General features: G+C 38.8%; 1 protein-coding gene across 2 annotated transcripts in view; it reads left to right on the top strand.

The window, feature by feature from the left end:
- Nucleotides 1–16,464, top strand: part of TOX (thymocyte selection associated high mobility group box) — a 226,513-nt gene that overhangs the window by 104,070 nt on the left and 105,979 nt on the right. For both annotated transcript variants that reach the window (XM_040588381.1, XM_040588380.1), the window contains exon 2: nucleotides 11,747–11,812. In XM_040588381.1, the coding sequence (XP_040444315.1) occupies nucleotides 11,747–11,812 (66 nt within the window). The remainder of the gene's footprint in view (nucleotides 1–11,746; nucleotides 11,813–16,464) is intronic.

Genomic DNA, 16,464 nt, shown 5'->3' with positions numbered 1-16,464 from the left:
GCATGGCTCTTTCCAGCATAACAGAGCTCTCAGCTTGTTTCAGTCCATCTGGGGGCTTCAGCAGTACATCAGGTTGGAAACTTTGAAGTGACATGGTCTTGTGAATGTTCATTTGACAAAACTATGGTTGCCAGGGGTTTGTTTTTCACTTCTTCCTTAAGTATTTCTCAGGGTTGGGATGTGATTTCTGTTCAAAACTGGCAAGACCGATACCAGAAAATAATGTCCTGTGAGGCACAGAGCTCAGCTAGGTGTGAGAGAGATGAATTCAAGTCTACAGCATCATCATTTTTAGAAAGTTAACACTACAAGAAGTGATACGAAAGACTATCCCCCAGTCTGTGGTTATGGTGTACAATTGGTATATGAGGGAATGGCAGAGTAGGGCTGAACCAGGGTTTCCCGCAGTGCTGCTGCATGCTTGAACTGCCACATTCTTCTGCTTAAAGTGTCTTTTTATTTTTTTGTATAAAATGTTTAAAAGTCAGTTTCATCATAAGATACATTTTGGAAATGCTTTATTTGAAAAAAACATACAGCTCTGACTTGGGCCAAAATCCATGGAACTTCATTTATCATAGATCATATCTACCCTAATTATCTGGCAACTTTCCATGCTACTGTATAGGTCAGGAGAAGCTTCCAGAGGTTTCATTTACTAAGGGCTGGGAAAACCCAAAACTTCCTTGTGCAGCAAGGAAGAAGCTGGTGCATACCCCTCAGTCTAAATGAACTCTGGGAACAGAGAACGTCTTCAGATCTGTCCCTGCATAGCTAGAGCACTACATTCATTTTTTACAGCACATGAGATGATGAAAAGAACATCAGTAACAGGAAGCACTCAAGTGGTTACAAATGAAGAAATGTTTGAAAAAAGTGTATTGTCAGAGAAGGTTAAAGAGATTTAAAACAGGCTTCCTGAAGAAGGGGACAGAGTATCTGTCTTTAAGTGTGCTCACAAGTGTTACTAAAAAGTAGGGGTCATTAGTCTCAGCAGACTGGAAGGATGGAGAAAGATCTTAAGATAAAACAGTAAAATTGATGAAGAGTTTGAACTGAAAGGAGAAAATGCATGGAAACACCACTGCTGGAGTTGTATCCAAGGCAGAACTTGACAATAAGCTTTCACAGATGCTGTGTGAAACATATTCTGCTATTATTCAAGGGATGGATTTGCCTGCCCAGGGAACTTCCTCCCAGTGCTCATGTGACTGCCTCATGCTGATATGCATGGCCTCTTGGAAAGACAACAGTCATGGTGCTGATAATGCCAGGTTTGAGTAACTTTTGCTATCTGATTTGCTGTGAGGAATGTACAACAGTAATAGATTCAGTGTGTATTGATGGGAAAAGCAGCAGCCAGTGCCGAGGGTAGCACTCTTTCCTCAAGTGGGAGGGAGGAGGTAGAACACTTTTCATTTTCAAAGGGTTTTGGTAAGACAGTAGCAGGTACAACTGTAACTTTATATTTTAGCTCTTTACGTTCAAAACCAAAAAAGAAATGTATTTGTACAGACTTGCCTTTCTTTCTGTTTAAAGAAAATATATCAAATGTATAAAGGAAACACCGTTGCAGACTAACAAAAAAACCCTGTTGTAAGTGATACTTGACAAAAGAGAAACAAAAGATGAGAACAGTCATGGAATAATTTAGTCATAAAATGAACTGTAATCTTGAAGGTCAAATTTTATCTTAAAAGGTATAGAGAGAACACTTAGAATTTTTGAGAACTGATAAGTGATTTCATTACATCAAGGACACATCTTCACTGAAGTTGATAAGAAAAAAAAAAGTAAAACAACTTTTCCTCTTCTGCTTTTGAGTAATAGTTTGAACATTTCTGATGACATTTACTCTTGAGTGACCTATTCTGGGACAGAGTACTGCAAACTTTTCTACATTGCTCTATCAGTGTATCTCAGCTTGATCTGTAGACAATCTTAGCAAAGCAGTAAGTCAAACTACAAGCTATGTCAAGGTTTTGAATCTGTTCCAACTGGAAACACAAAAACTTTTGTTACTTCAAATTCCACTTTTGAACATGTGTGGGGCTCCAGCTTCATGTTTGTTGCAGGCAGGGAAATAAATGTGTTACATACTTCATGAAAATAATCCTGGTGAAATTAACGGACCTCTTCATATATCAGAGTAACGGTGGATGGAAGTGGGATTGTCCACGTGGCTGCCATGGCAGCTGTTTTGGTAAACTATGATTGTCTAGCAGCCCTACAACACCCTTGTCATTTAACAGATGTCTGTGTTTTGCCAAGTCTTTGAGATCAGTCATTTTTGTTATCCCTCCTTCCAGGTCAGAATTAGTTGTATCTAATGAGATTCCATCAGACTGTGCTAAATAATTTGTTTACCAGAAATTTAAGCTGATTTGTCCTATCTGAGTTTGGCTCATACTTCAATATTTTATGCCTGTTCCTGTAAATTTCTGAGCTCTTCAGTCCTATCTCATCACATATTTGAATGGCTGCTTGATCTTAAATACTCTCACACTGTCATCCCCTTCAACGGGATAATTTTAATGCATGCTATATATGCACGTGTTCAAATGACCTGCTGCATTGATGTGGAGTGCTTAAGTTCTTAGATGATCAAGCCTTTCAATAACTTTTTAAAACTGGATTTCTAAATATGCCATGGCTTGGGGTTTTTTTTCCCTTACTCTTTTAAACATGAGACATAGCAGTATTGAGGCAAGATTTTCTAGTTACCTGGCAATTGTTATGTTTAGTTTAAGTCTCAGGACCCTCTGTCACAGGATTTTCAGAATAGCAGTAGAATTTTGCTTGCACTTTTCTTGTTAATGTTGTTCTGGCCCGTTTTATTTCTAAGATTCTGCTCTGTAGAAGCAGACATACTTTCCCACAGGAACTATATATATATATACCCCATTCACTCTATAAATAACATAGTGGATTAAATTTGGTCCATGGGTCCCTGCACACAGCTCCTGCTGTAGTCATGCAAAGGAACAGTTTTGTCCTAGTTGTGCAAAACTCATTCACTGAGGTCTGTGGAGCCTGTCTTCTGCCATACTGCGACACAGGGAGCTCCACACATGAATATAGAAAAAAAAATCAGTCATCTGTCTGCTCTCTGTAGATACTTTTTATTAAGCTTTCTTGTACTTTATTACATAATCTACCATTTGAAATGATGAGGCAGATATGAATATGACAAAAATTACTCTGAAACTCAAAGTAAGAAGGGCCCTATTACCTTTACCATTCTACCGGATCCAGTTCCTGTCCAAATGGCAATGGCAAGACTCCCTTCACCTTCTGTGATGCAGGATCAGACCTTTGTCATGAAATTGGCCAAGTGTGTTTGGGTTGGAAAATATTGCAAACCTACCAGGTTAAACAAATTTCCTCAGCTACTGTGGGCAGAAAGAGAAAGGTCTAATCTTAGTTGTTCAAACCTTTCCACCTTATTACCCAATTTTCCCAGTGGGTTGCTACATCTATAATTTAGTGTGGATTGAGGAAAACAATAGCAAAATCATTTGCCACTTTGATCCCTGTATGTTTATTCAATGAGTGTTCAATATGCAAGAGATAGTTTAGCATAGGAATCCAGACCACATTGCGTTGGTTTGTTGTTTTTTTTTTTTAAATTTTATTTTATTTACACACCCAAGGTTAAAAGGAGCAGGAGCCCAGCTGAGAGAGTTCAGAGTTCATCTCTGCATGCTCACTGTCTTCCATTTAAATGTACACAAAGGACTAATACAGTACCCGCTCTCCCCTGGGCTGTCTTTGATACACTCTGCTGTGCCTGGACTCTGCCACTCCTCCTATCAGTCTGATCCTACTTCTATTAGCCCGCTGTGCTCAGCACTGTAACCTCATTCAGCTAGCGCACTGCATGCAGGCTAACAACTTCAAGGCTCTGTCAGGCATTGACACATGCAGGCTCCAAGCGGGAAGCTAAACACTCCCCTTCACCTCCTCTCCAGTTCCACATTAACCTCTATTAAGCACAGGAAAAACACAAATGCTGTAGTGACATCGTTCAGGTTTTAACTACCAGTGTATATTTAGATATTCAGCCAGCTTGCCACCTTTGAGAATGTACTCGGCGAACCTCTGGTTCCTCCCCTTTCTCACAATGAGAGCAGTAAATAGTGAGTTAGCTTGGGGAACGCAACAGTAGAAGGTCTGTGTTGGGTATTTATGGCACAGGCATAAAAATCTGAGAGAAAACTTTGACAGTACTGCCTATACTTTCTGAGGCAATAGTATGTGTTATAAATGGAAAATGAGACAAAAATGGTCTCATTCTGAAGAATCAAGCAGGGTATTTTCAAAACATGTCCTTTTTGAAAGCCATGCTTTCAAAGAAAAGACACAGTGCGGTGCTAATCTGCATGCCCTGTTGTGGCTTTGATTCAGGCACTGAATGTATTGAAGTCAGCGGAGTGCTGTGAGCAGAGAGAGTTTCATCACTCTTTCTGGCTCTTTCCAAGGATGGGAAATGTCTGACAGTGTTCCCTTGTGAAGCAGCACCTTCGCTTCCCGTCCTGGGGATTGCTGCCAGTGCTCGCCCACCTTGTGGCTCACTCCCACTCTCCAGAGAGCCATCAAGACCGGGGCAGATTCTTTCCCAACTCCAGTATGCCTAGCCCACACATCACTATACTTGGATTAATTAAACACATCATACCCCGTATTCCTGGTTTAGACTCTGGACAGCATGTAAGAAAATGAAAGCAGAGGAGACAAACAGAATTTTCCTAATACTTTACTCCTGAAAATGAGTTACAAAATCAAAATTTGTGACAATAATAAACTTGAGACATGCCATCTCCTGTCTAATGCTTGGTACAGCAAACTTTCTGTGATCTGGAGGACTCTTACTGCTCCAGGTGGGACAGGACATCTCCACGCCCTGCCAGACTGCAGTAGTCACCTTCATTTGGCCATACAGAAACATCCAGCTCTGCAAAGAGACCTGTCTTCTTTTTGCCATGATACTCCATTCAGGCATTTTCACCTGATCTCATAAGTCTTCCAGTACTCTTCTCTTTTGAAAAGTAATCCTGGAAGGAGGGAGGAAAGATGGCAGAAGAGACAATCAAAGTCATAAGTACTAGTTTGTTTTTTGACAATTTTCCTGTGATAGTCCTTCAGTGAGGTGTCAAGCCCCTTTCCTGAGAGGGACACCTGTCTGGAATACATTACTGTAACCTGTCTTGGGCAAATTTAAGCATGTGTTCAGTACAGCATACAAAACAGAGTTCAGGAAACAAAATGGAGTTTCAATTTAATGCAGACATACCGCTCTGAAAAACTGTCAAGAAAGGGATTTTCCATCGTGTAATGATGTTTACAGAGCATCTCTGGTTTTATCTTCAGTGGTTGCCCTAACAAGATCAACTGTTCTTTTAGCATAGCCATTTGATGATTTATGTTGTGTTCCATCATTATTTTAGTCTTATTTCAGCAGCTCTGAGTAAAATAAAATATCGCTCTGTTTGCCATCGAGCAACCTGAGACAATGTTCACTCTTCGCATTTGGTTTAAAATAAACAAAATTACCTAGTTTAAAAGCTTTTTCAGGATTAGTGGCTTTTAGATAATGTAAGTTACAAATGATGTCTGTAAGCTGTAAGCACTAAAATCACTAAATCACTAAAAATAAATGATCTTTTTACACAATGTTATTGCAACATTTTCTTAAAATGAAACAACGAATTGTGTTGGGGCACCGTCAGAGCAAGGTAAACTATGGTTAAAAGCTATAGCTAAAGCTTAAATTTAAATCTAGTTTCCAGTTCCAATCTAACATGGGAGAAATTTGTATTTAGATTATGTGATTAATAGCACAGGCTTTCAAGATCTTCAGCATCCTTTGAAGATACTGAGATGTCGAGTCCAAGTGGCTTTACCCAGAAGCTGAACTTCATAAACACAGCAACTTTCACCAGTTTGACCATCTCTTCCCTTGCTGCTTCTCCTTTAATCTCTACATTTCTGGATATTGCTGTTGAGGTACATTTGTGCACAAAACAGTGTCCACAGTTCCTCCTGCTCCACGCCCCAGCCCCAAGCTTGTTTTGGCATCAAAAGTCATATGGGATACTATTCATCATGCTTTCCTGCCTGGATGAAATGTAGTACCATCATACTGAGCTGTACTTTAGCATGAACTAGAAGCTCAAAGTTCCCTGTGCTTGATTTTCTTTCTTCTAGCTGATATAACTATGCCTGCAGAACTTAGGGCATGTATATATGCATGCAAAGAGAAAGAAAATAGGCAGTTCCCTCAGACATTCAAAACTGTGGATGAAAAGGAGGAAAATAAATCCTCACTTCTCTCAACAACAGCAAAGAAGTGAGAGGTATCAAGGAGAGAGAGAAGGGTGAAAATTCATTCTCCCTGTAATCCAGATAGCACAGGTGACCCTGGCAATGAAGCCTGAGTGACCTGGCATAGAAAAAGGTAGCCTGTGGGGAGGGGCGGACACATAGGCTGGAAGCTTCTGTTGAACCTGTACATCCCTGTGGCAGTTGTCATCTGAACTAGCTACATGAGGCTAATGCAGGTATGTCTCTGCATTTATAATCACTGTATACTCACATACAGTTAGCAATATAAAAATAAATTTTCTTTGCAGTTATCCTCTTCGGCTTTCAGCCCCTTCTAGTTTTTTCTGCACTCTGGTACCTTTCTTTTTGTCTTCCAAATTCTGTATATGTAGGCTGTAATGAAGAATCTTTTAAGTTGGTGTCACCAAATTTTTATGCAATCTGATTATAATGTCTTTGTGACATAGTCCGCATATGATGTTTTTCATTTGAAGAAGCACATAAAGAATGAATGAAAAAATACCATTCTTGCAAGCTTTGCTACTTCACAATCATTATTATAAATGCTGGGAGAGTTGGCTGCAACCTAAGTGGGAAGATGAAAACAGGCTTCCGGGCCATGACTACATTATATGACTCTGATGTGATGCCATGCTAATGGGAGACAAAAGCCAGCTTTGGACCCCTTGGTAAATCCATCCATGATAAAACAACCTCACCACCCTCTGAACATTCGCTGAACTCTGTCATAGCTCTTGCATCAGTTACAGTAAGCCAGTGTTTATGTAGTTATTTTCCTAACTTAAATGAGTAAATTGCATTTAATAACAGCACTTGGGTATTTTGTGCATGTTGGTTGTTGAACACTGTAACTTGTCTTACAAAGGGTGATTCTAAGGGAGATCTAACTGGCCGAGCCATAGCGTTGACCCGTACGTTTTATTTATAATAATCATTTAAATAAAGTATATGATTTAATTCTGAATATATATTCCAAACAGCTCCAACTTACATATCTTTTTATATTACTATGTGGTCATATTCATAGTTTGCTCTCACCCAAACTTCTCATGCAGTTACACTTTAATATGAAAAGAAATGTTGTCATGAGTAGTTATTATCACACATCAGAATATTGTATTAGCATTCACTTTTAATAGATTAAAATGAAAGATTTTGAAATCTGCCCTTAATGATACTGAAGGATCTTGGAGACACATTAGGAAAGCTTTAGATGAAATGTCATATGATATATATACATCATACATAGGTTCATAAAAGACAGTTCATTTAACTGCCTGCCTTGTGTTTTGTCTGTTATGTTTGGATGAATCATCCACAGGTTAAGTGATGCTTGTGCAGTTTCTTTGCTTAAAATCAAGCACAGTGAGTGGCAGAGAATACAAGGTTCTTGTAGGTCTGGGGAATGACGAGTAAAATAAGATAATTTTGGAGGCATGGAGTATAACCTGGAAGAAAAATCTGGTGGTTGGAGGCATCTTTGTGTTGTATTTGCTGACCTTTTGACTCACTGTCGGATCTGGACGGGTTGCTTGAACTGCTGTTGCATAAATCACCTTACTTTTAAAGCTGAATTCAAGGTAGATGTAGTATGAGTTAGCCTGTTCTGGATGAGAGTTGAGAGGTGCCATGCTACAGAGCCTGTGTGTTACAAAGCAGTGTATTAAAGGTGAAATGACTCAATATTAATTTCTGGGGTTTATGGGCTTGTTTTGGAAGCTTCTGAAACAAATGGGAAAAAAAAAAAGAAAAGAAAAAAAAAAGAGTAGGACCTTCCAGCTGATCAATTAGTTGGCATTTTTTTCTCAGTTTATTGTTTCAATGTGGAATAGTCATATTTGGGCAAGGTGGGCACAGACACAATATGCTGGTTGCATCAGTGTCTCTGAACTTCTTGTTATTGAAGGCTTTGTATACCCTGGGTTTTTAGCTGGCATGGGATATATAGGTCATCTGTATTCCACAGGTTGGTAGTTGGGAAAGGGGATGATGAATAACCAATTCAGCATTGAATTAAATATTTTGTTTTATTTTAGTATACAAAAATCATAATTTCACTCTTTTATAAACATTTTAATAAATACTGAAAACTTGAAGGAGACACCTCCTGACAGTACCTGCTGTAGGAAGCACCAAGAAGCCACGCACCATGCTGCACTAGACTGAGGGCAGATAATAGTTTAATAGCTCTAAATGTAGTATGAATACTAATATGCCAACAGTGTTAGTGTCAACTAATACAGTCTGCATCCTGCAAATATAAACACTACAAAAAATACACATTGCATCAAATCTTATTGAACTATGCAACCAGTTACACAACATCTTACACATACTTCTTCTAACAAGCAGATACAAAATATTGCAGTGACTAAACTCCATGTTTTAACATTGAAGAAATTAAATAATAAATCAAACAGCTGCTGGGTATATTTAGATGTTAATAGGTCAATCAGATTTTACAGACGTTATGCATCAATATATTTTTCTGAGAATTTACCGTACCAAAGTAATCCAAAACATTGCAGAGGGTCATTTCTCATTTCAGGCCAAGCCAAAAGTCCAGGAAGTTTAACTTTAGGTATGCTTTTGGTTTTGGCTTTCATTGATACAATGCTCACATTAAGCCCACAGACGATGTTAGAACAAAAGCATTTCAGAGCTAAACGGAGAGCCACAAGCAACGAATAGAAAAGGCTTAGATCCAAGATCCTGTCAATGCCAGAGGCACCACTAGTAACAAGCACTGATCAGGTAGGCAGATGATTCAAGAACAACGCACAGAATGATGAAAATTTCCAGGATTCATGGAAAAATACCTTAGGGAAATTTTTCTGTAAATGCAAATTTGGTGATTGTAAGCTTGGGAGCAAGGACAAATAGATGACCAAACCATCCAAAAGAAGGAATTATTTGAAAGACTAATACACTTCATAAAGATTTTTAAATTGCAAGCTCAGGCATTATGGAAAACAAAATAAATTGTAATAAATCTTGACTGTATCTAGCCAGTATGCAGAAAAGGAAAGAAATTTCTTCATGTTCACTGCAATTGAACACATACAACATAAGATTTAAATTATAGCAATGTCTGCAGTATAGAGCAGGAAATATATGAAGATAATGAGGAAAATTCAAAATAGGAAATTATAGCAATGTCTGCAATATAGAGCAGGAAATATATGAAGATAATGAGGAAAATTCAAAATAGGAGACTTAAAGAATCATGGTTTTCAGGGCAGGTAGGACTACCATAGCCAGCCAGCATAACTATCCTGTCCGTAGGATTTCTTATGAATATGATATGGAATGCTTCTTTTCTGAAAAAGATATCTAACTTCATTTTGAAATGTCCAAGAAATGGTGAGTTTGCTGTTGACATAATGCTTAATTACCTTCTAAAGTAGGATCTTGTATCTTATTTCAGGACTGAATTTCTCTAACTCCCATTTCTCAACACTAGATCTCATTATACCACTGTCAGGAAGGCTGACATCTTGCACTCAGACATCTTTCCAGGGTGTAAGTACCAATCACAGTGATCAAGGCACCTTTCAGCCTTTAGTCTGACAAGCTGAATAAGTTGAGCTCCAGTAGGCCTCACACTGGAGCGCTTGGTTTCCAACCGCAGGCTGTGAAATCTCTCTTCAGCATTTCACCTGTCCATCTGAGCAGAAGAAACAATGCACTTTTTCCAGGGTGCAAACAATCTAGATGCTAAAAATTTTCTCCAAAACTCTACTTTGAATGCTAGTAAATAAGGGTATTCTTCAATGAGAAATCTGAGAGAATGGCAAGTGTAAGCAAGAGATAATGAAGGAACATCCATCAATACCTATTTTTATGCTCTAATCTAGCTATCTGTAGTCCATCACACTTCAGAAATACTCTATTCCCTACGGCAGATCTGTGCCCGTGGTGTAATCCTTTCCCTCCTGTGGAACTAGGACTCCTGACAGATAGGCTGTGACTATCTATTAAACAGCTCTGGCCACAAATGGCAGACAACTGCTGCAGCCGGAGCTGGCACTTGCTCATTTCTGCTGCTGCTGTTACAAGCCTTGTAGCCTCTGGCAGAGAAATAGGATGAACAGCTGGAAGCTGAAACCTTTTCAGCCACCTCAGCAAAAACTGGTAGAGCTATCTGCCAAAGCCACAGTTTGACTTAGCTATCTTGGTCTAGTTGAATATACTGCACCTTGCAGGTAGAATATCCCGAGAAGCTCAGCGTGGCTCAAGAAATGTCCGTGGGATATTTCACTGCCACCTCCTGTAGGAGCAGGGTAGGCTCAGTAGTGCGGACTTTTTAAAAAAGCCGCTGCATCATCAAAAATAATGGCTCGTGTCCAAAATATGTCACCCTAAGCATTCACAGAATGGGTCAGGTGAAAGTTATTTCAAACACACGTCATAACAGCTGGAAATTTGTGGTTGATAACTGGGGATGGGGATTTCTGCTGTTGTTCATTTCTGCTTCAAAGGTTGAAAAGATTTTCCCTACCTCCTGAATGAACACTGGGACTATAGTTGTCCTGTTGGCACTGCCGCTTGAAGGGGCGTGACAAGAGTTCTGTGGTGACATTTTCCAGATTATGTAACAAATGAGCAGTTTTATACTTTTTTGTGTTGGTACAGGATGAGGCTTCAGTTCTGACAGTTTTTCTCCATCTAGACCTTCAGATTTTAATGAACTCCTTTCTATCGCATTTCTGTTACTTCTTAACTGCAGCTGACTGGAGGAAAAGAACAACAACAAAAGCTTTGTATATATTTCCAGGAATGGCATTTATCATTTATGGAAGGGTATTTTTGCAGTTCTGGTTATGAATGTTTATTTTATTCACACACAGAGCAAACTATCCTCTTATACCATACGGTCAGGAGGTATGCTGTTTCAGATGTCTGAAAGCTGTCTGGAAATGTATTTCCTACTTTCTGATATGGGAACATTTTGATGGGGGTTTTAATTTGTTTTGAAATTTCAACTCTTGTTCTGCTCAGAAGCTAAACTTGGAATCCATTAAGATGCATTTTAGTGCAGTATCTATTCTCATCTTCCTTTTCTCAGTAACTGCAATTCACTTAGTACTTCATTACAACCAACAGCAATATGTATACATGGTGCACAAAATGAGCCATTTTGTTTTAAAACAGATTGCAGATGAAAGGAAACTATTCATTTCTTGCTTGCTAGCTGTAATTACTAGAGCGCTAATTACTCCAAATCACTGACATCCAGGGTCAATAAGGATGACAACAGGAACATCAAAGACAAGATGCACACATGCAATTACAAGTCTCTAAAACCAGGCTGTAATATTATTTTATGGCTACTGTTTTTTTCAGTCAATGTTGAAAAATATTCAAGTTTGCTGAATGTTTACTATTATTTCCTTTGCAGTTTGACGGTGAGAACATGTATATGAGTATGACAGAGCCGAGCCAGGACTATGTGCCAGCCAACCAGGTGGGTTAATTAATCTTCTCTGCCTTGTTTCAAATTGTAATTAAACAAATTCAAAGAGTTGCATTGCAAATGAGTGGCACTATCAGTAACTGCTGCAATCAGGAATAATCATAATTTATAAACAAAGCATTTAAGCCTTGTTTCCAGTTAATGAGATAGAGCTGATAAAACACCAGAGTTGGCGTTTGTTGAAAGATACTACCTTGTTTCCTCTCCAGAATGCAAGCAGCTGTTTTGCCAGCATGATCTTTCCTAAACAGTTGTTTTACCTTCAGGAAATAAAGTCTTTACAGGTGCAAGTTATTTGTTTATCTGACTGCAGACAAGTTAATCATTATAAGCTACACATGTCACAAATAGCTTTAATTATCATTCTTAGGCCAGTTGTAGTTGAAGAATTGTATTTTTAACACTAATTATATGGCTGAGGACTGTTGCCAATGTTATACAATTAGCAGTGGGGTTAAGGCAATGACTTGGTCTTCTGTAGCTTGCAGACTAGAAGGCTTAGTGTGATGTAGATACTTTACAGGTATCTTTGAGTCCTTTCAATTTGGGGAACCCTACACACTGAATTCTGATACTAGGTGTATATTTAAAAACCTGCCACCTTTCCACTCAAACCCTAAGATACTTCAGATTTCTAAAAAGTAAATACTGTAATTACTTCTTAAAAAGGAAATGTAGTTTTGGCATTTTTGGTTTGCCTACCTGTAGCTAAATCTGTATGCAGGGGAGAATTTTTCATACTCTTAGCATGTTTCAGCCAGTTTAATTACACGTTAGTAAGTGATGGTGATAGTGGTGCAGGTCAGTTGGATTGTGTCAGAAATGTCCCTGAATAAGCAGGCTTGTGGTCTAGATTATGCAGTAGCTCAGGGCCAGCAGTGGCTACTCTGGTCTACCTCTTTCTTGCAGGACCAGTAGGAGTACGTGAAGAGCTCTCATTGGGTGGAAAATAAGTTTGCATGCATAGTAAATGTGTGTAGATGGCCAGGATGTAATTTAGAAATCAACAGTTTTGGAAAGTGACAGTACAGTCAGTGCTTAATGTCTTCGTGAAGCAGAGTTCTTCAGATACAGAGGTTCATTTGGGGGCAGGGAAGCAGGAGGCTGAGTGAGATGAGCTACACTGTTCAATCAAAAAGACTGTCTTTAAAATATTCTACCATGTTGCTTCCCAGCCTTCTGTTGAAGTTATTCTGAAGTACCTTTAGAGACCAACTGTACTTTGCATTTAGCATTTGTGCGTGATTGAACTTATTCAACTAAGAACCCTCCAAGATCCAGAGGTAGTTTAGAATAGAACTGTTTGATTAAAAAATGAAAAATTATATTATTAATTTTTCTCTAACCATTAATCCAAAAACTGTACTGACAAGTTTTAGTATTACTATTAGATTAAAGCAGCCTAGTATCATCTCATTTATGCCTTAAGGGTTTTGAAGTGCAAAGGCTAATTGAATTTGTTTGAAAGAGTAGAAATACAAACTCTGTGAATGATTGCTGTTATAAGGCAGCTGCTACCTTTCAGAGAATCATTATGTCTGTCTTAAATAGTTTTGAATAAAAAATTGCAAATCCACATTATACATCAGAATTATTTTTCTTCTGTTGATATTTTTGTACTGTGTGTGCATGTAGTTTAAATAATTTAAATGGCATATTGAAAAATTAAGAGTATAAGTTTTAATCTTTTATGCAGTTTCTACATGTGCTAACAAGGCCCAGATACTCAGAGATATTTATGCATGTAACACTGGTTTTAGTGGAAGTAAGGTGCTTAAAGTTCCTTTAAAGATCCAGGCCTAGATATTTTCAGTGCAAATGTTTTTGTCTTCAAAGAGAAAATCTATCAAATATGACATTTCCAAATTCAATGACAACAGAAAACCCTGAATGCCTACTGAGGGCTGGAGCCAAGAAAGGACTTACAGACTTAAAACCTTGCCATTGCAAAGCTGAGCTCTTGGGTGTCTGGCTCCCAGGTGGAGTTCCAAACTCAGAGGCTGGTGTCAAAACTCTTTGTCCTTTGCTGGGGGATCCATGTGGCAAGAGATAGCTCAACTGCCAGGCATGGTAATTTAAGTTATCACCAAATGCACACCAATAACTGCCTCCTTTGCCTGTTTGAGAGCAGCTGTCAGCCTTGAGCTGTCACACCATCCTTTCCCTTACTGTGATTCTCTCCTGGCGTTTACAACATTGCAGTGGTTTTTAAAGTGAATAGATGTGAAAAAGCCTGCAATAATGAATTTTTTTTAAAAAAAAGGAGACAAAACAACACACTAGGAGCAGGCAGCTGGGGTGTGTTGGAAACCTGCCTCTTGTTTTGGCAAGAACCTGGGACTGCGAGAGAAGCCTTCTCAAACCCGTTCCTGATGTAGACAGCTACTAGTCATTTCTCAAAGGAACTAAGCTCTTCACTGACAGTATTGGTGAGGTCTTCACTGACTGTAATGTGGTGTCATTCCTATCTCAGGCAACATTTGATGAACGCCCAAAAATTGGTGAACTGATTACCATTTCAACATCCAATCTGCTTGTTAAAACTGGAAAGAATATGATGTTCACTGCTCTGAAAACAAAGCATGCAAGATCGTGTAGCTTACTAGGGAAGGAAAGGAAGAAGAAAGGATGTGACCATATTTTCTTGTCCCTCTTTTCGAGACTGACTGTTCATTTTCCTCTGAATGTTACTGGATGTAAAACAAATAATCCTATAAAAAGAGATGAGAAAACGTTCTCTCGCAGGTGAAAGCCTAGTCCCTTCATCCATAGAGTTCTGTGTCAATTTTGCATCTGTTCTCATGAGCCTTGCAGTTGCATGACTTCAGTAAGAGGAGTGCAGGTTCCTTCCTACCCTCAGTAACTTGGCTGTTCCCTTTCAAGATCAGAAAAGAGGGTTTGAATCCTGTCAGAATGAGGAGTGAATTAATTTCTCCACTTTCCTTCATGGAGACACATCTGTTAACTAAGATATGAATCTCACATATTAAGAGATGCCTGGCCCTATCAGAAACTTTTATTCAAGCTCTGATCATGCTGACTGAGTCAGCTGTAAGCATCATTTTCTAATTTCAGAGTCTGACACAGTTTGTTTGGGAAGTAGGTTGGCAGACTGAATCATGGTATGCAACACCAAGGACCGAGAGGTTTCAACTAGGCTGTCTTCAGGATTCTGTGACTACAGAGGCAGAATCTGGGGGGCTCCTGATGCACGCTGACATGTACTTCAGTTCTTTCTGTTTACTGCAAACTGTTCATATCCAGAAAGACGTCACCTTGTATTATTTTAAGAGGTTTAATCAATTTGTCCCCTTTAGGCTAGCATAAATAAAAGCTCAGCTACTGGACAGGAAAAATATAGTTTTGTTCCTTTTGCTGTATAACATCAAACATCTGCATAGCTTGGTAATCCAAGACAAGTTGCCTCACAGCATCCCTCAACAATTATCATTTCTGTTCAATTTTCAAATCAGTACATGCTTTGGGACTTATAGACCAAGTTGCTAAGTAGCAACATATGGCTTACTACTGTTCCTGTGATGTTGCTGCAAGCAAATAGCATAATTCTATACTTGAAATGATTTTTACAAAAAGCCAGTGCTGGAACTGAGCCAGAAGTGTAAGTGTACAGTAAAAATTAATGATATTCTTTTAAACTGTCCCAAAAGGCTGTTTGGCAATGTTGTCTCTGTATACATTTTATATATACATGTAAGTACTGTATTTTTGGTTATGATCTATGTAGTACAGGACTCTGCACTGCAAGCATCTCCAAAATGAGTTATGCCAGCCATATTAACAAACATACATAGTAAAACTACATGACATTTTCACTACTAATTGCACTTCGATCTGAAAATATTTATCATTTTAAAATAAAACTATGCCAACTGCTCTGCATTTCAAATTCTCACAAATATATTGTTTTCTCCCCACACCTATAATTGGAATCTCAGAGATGAATTGTTCTTCATGTAATTCCTCCTCCTGTAATTTGTGGGCCATGCACAGCACAGTGTAAAATTATATTGTTTATTTTACATTTCTTCCTAGTCACAATACAGAATGTAATTCAGGACTCTGTTGCACAAAGCCTTGGCATTTTTTTAGCCCTCCTGAGGCCTGATAAGTGTTAAGGGTAATGAACTCAGCTGCCAAATCCCCTGCACAGTCCAAGGGAAGGAAGAACTGGTCTGGAGCTGATGGTTTGGGGCAGTACCCCCATTGCCCCAGTGCAAAGAAAAGAGATACCTGAGGCAGAGTATTTTGCATAGAGGTGGTATTTTCCTCCCTCCCAGAGCTATCCCAGGGAGATTATATAAGATATGTATGCATTCTCTTTGGTACAGTGGGTGCCATGGGTATCCAAACTGTTTTGTCCTGTACAGCTTCATGGTAAAATCGAGTAGAATGACATCCAATAGAGAGATTTTTCATATTAATAGGAAACAAAATGGTTATCCTGCCTTTTGTTGCTGTATGCACGTGGTCCTACATATGCCCTTAACTTATTTTTACATGTTTATACCCTAATTTCTAAAAGTATTAATGGGATAGCTATTACTCATGTAAAGTAGGGATGGATGAATGCTACTTAATAGCTGCTCTCTCATGCTCTGTATTGGTCCTTCCCTGTACGTAGA

The sequence above is a fragment of the Falco naumanni genome, chromosome 3, assembly GCF_017639655.2.
Source record: "Falco naumanni isolate bFalNau1 chromosome 3, bFalNau1.pat, whole genome shotgun sequence".
NCBI classification, from domain to species: Eukaryota; Metazoa; Chordata; class Aves; order Falconiformes; family Falconidae; genus Falco; species Falco naumanni.
Note: the sequence above shows the minus strand (reverse complement) of the source record. Positions and strands in the feature narration are given on the sequence as shown.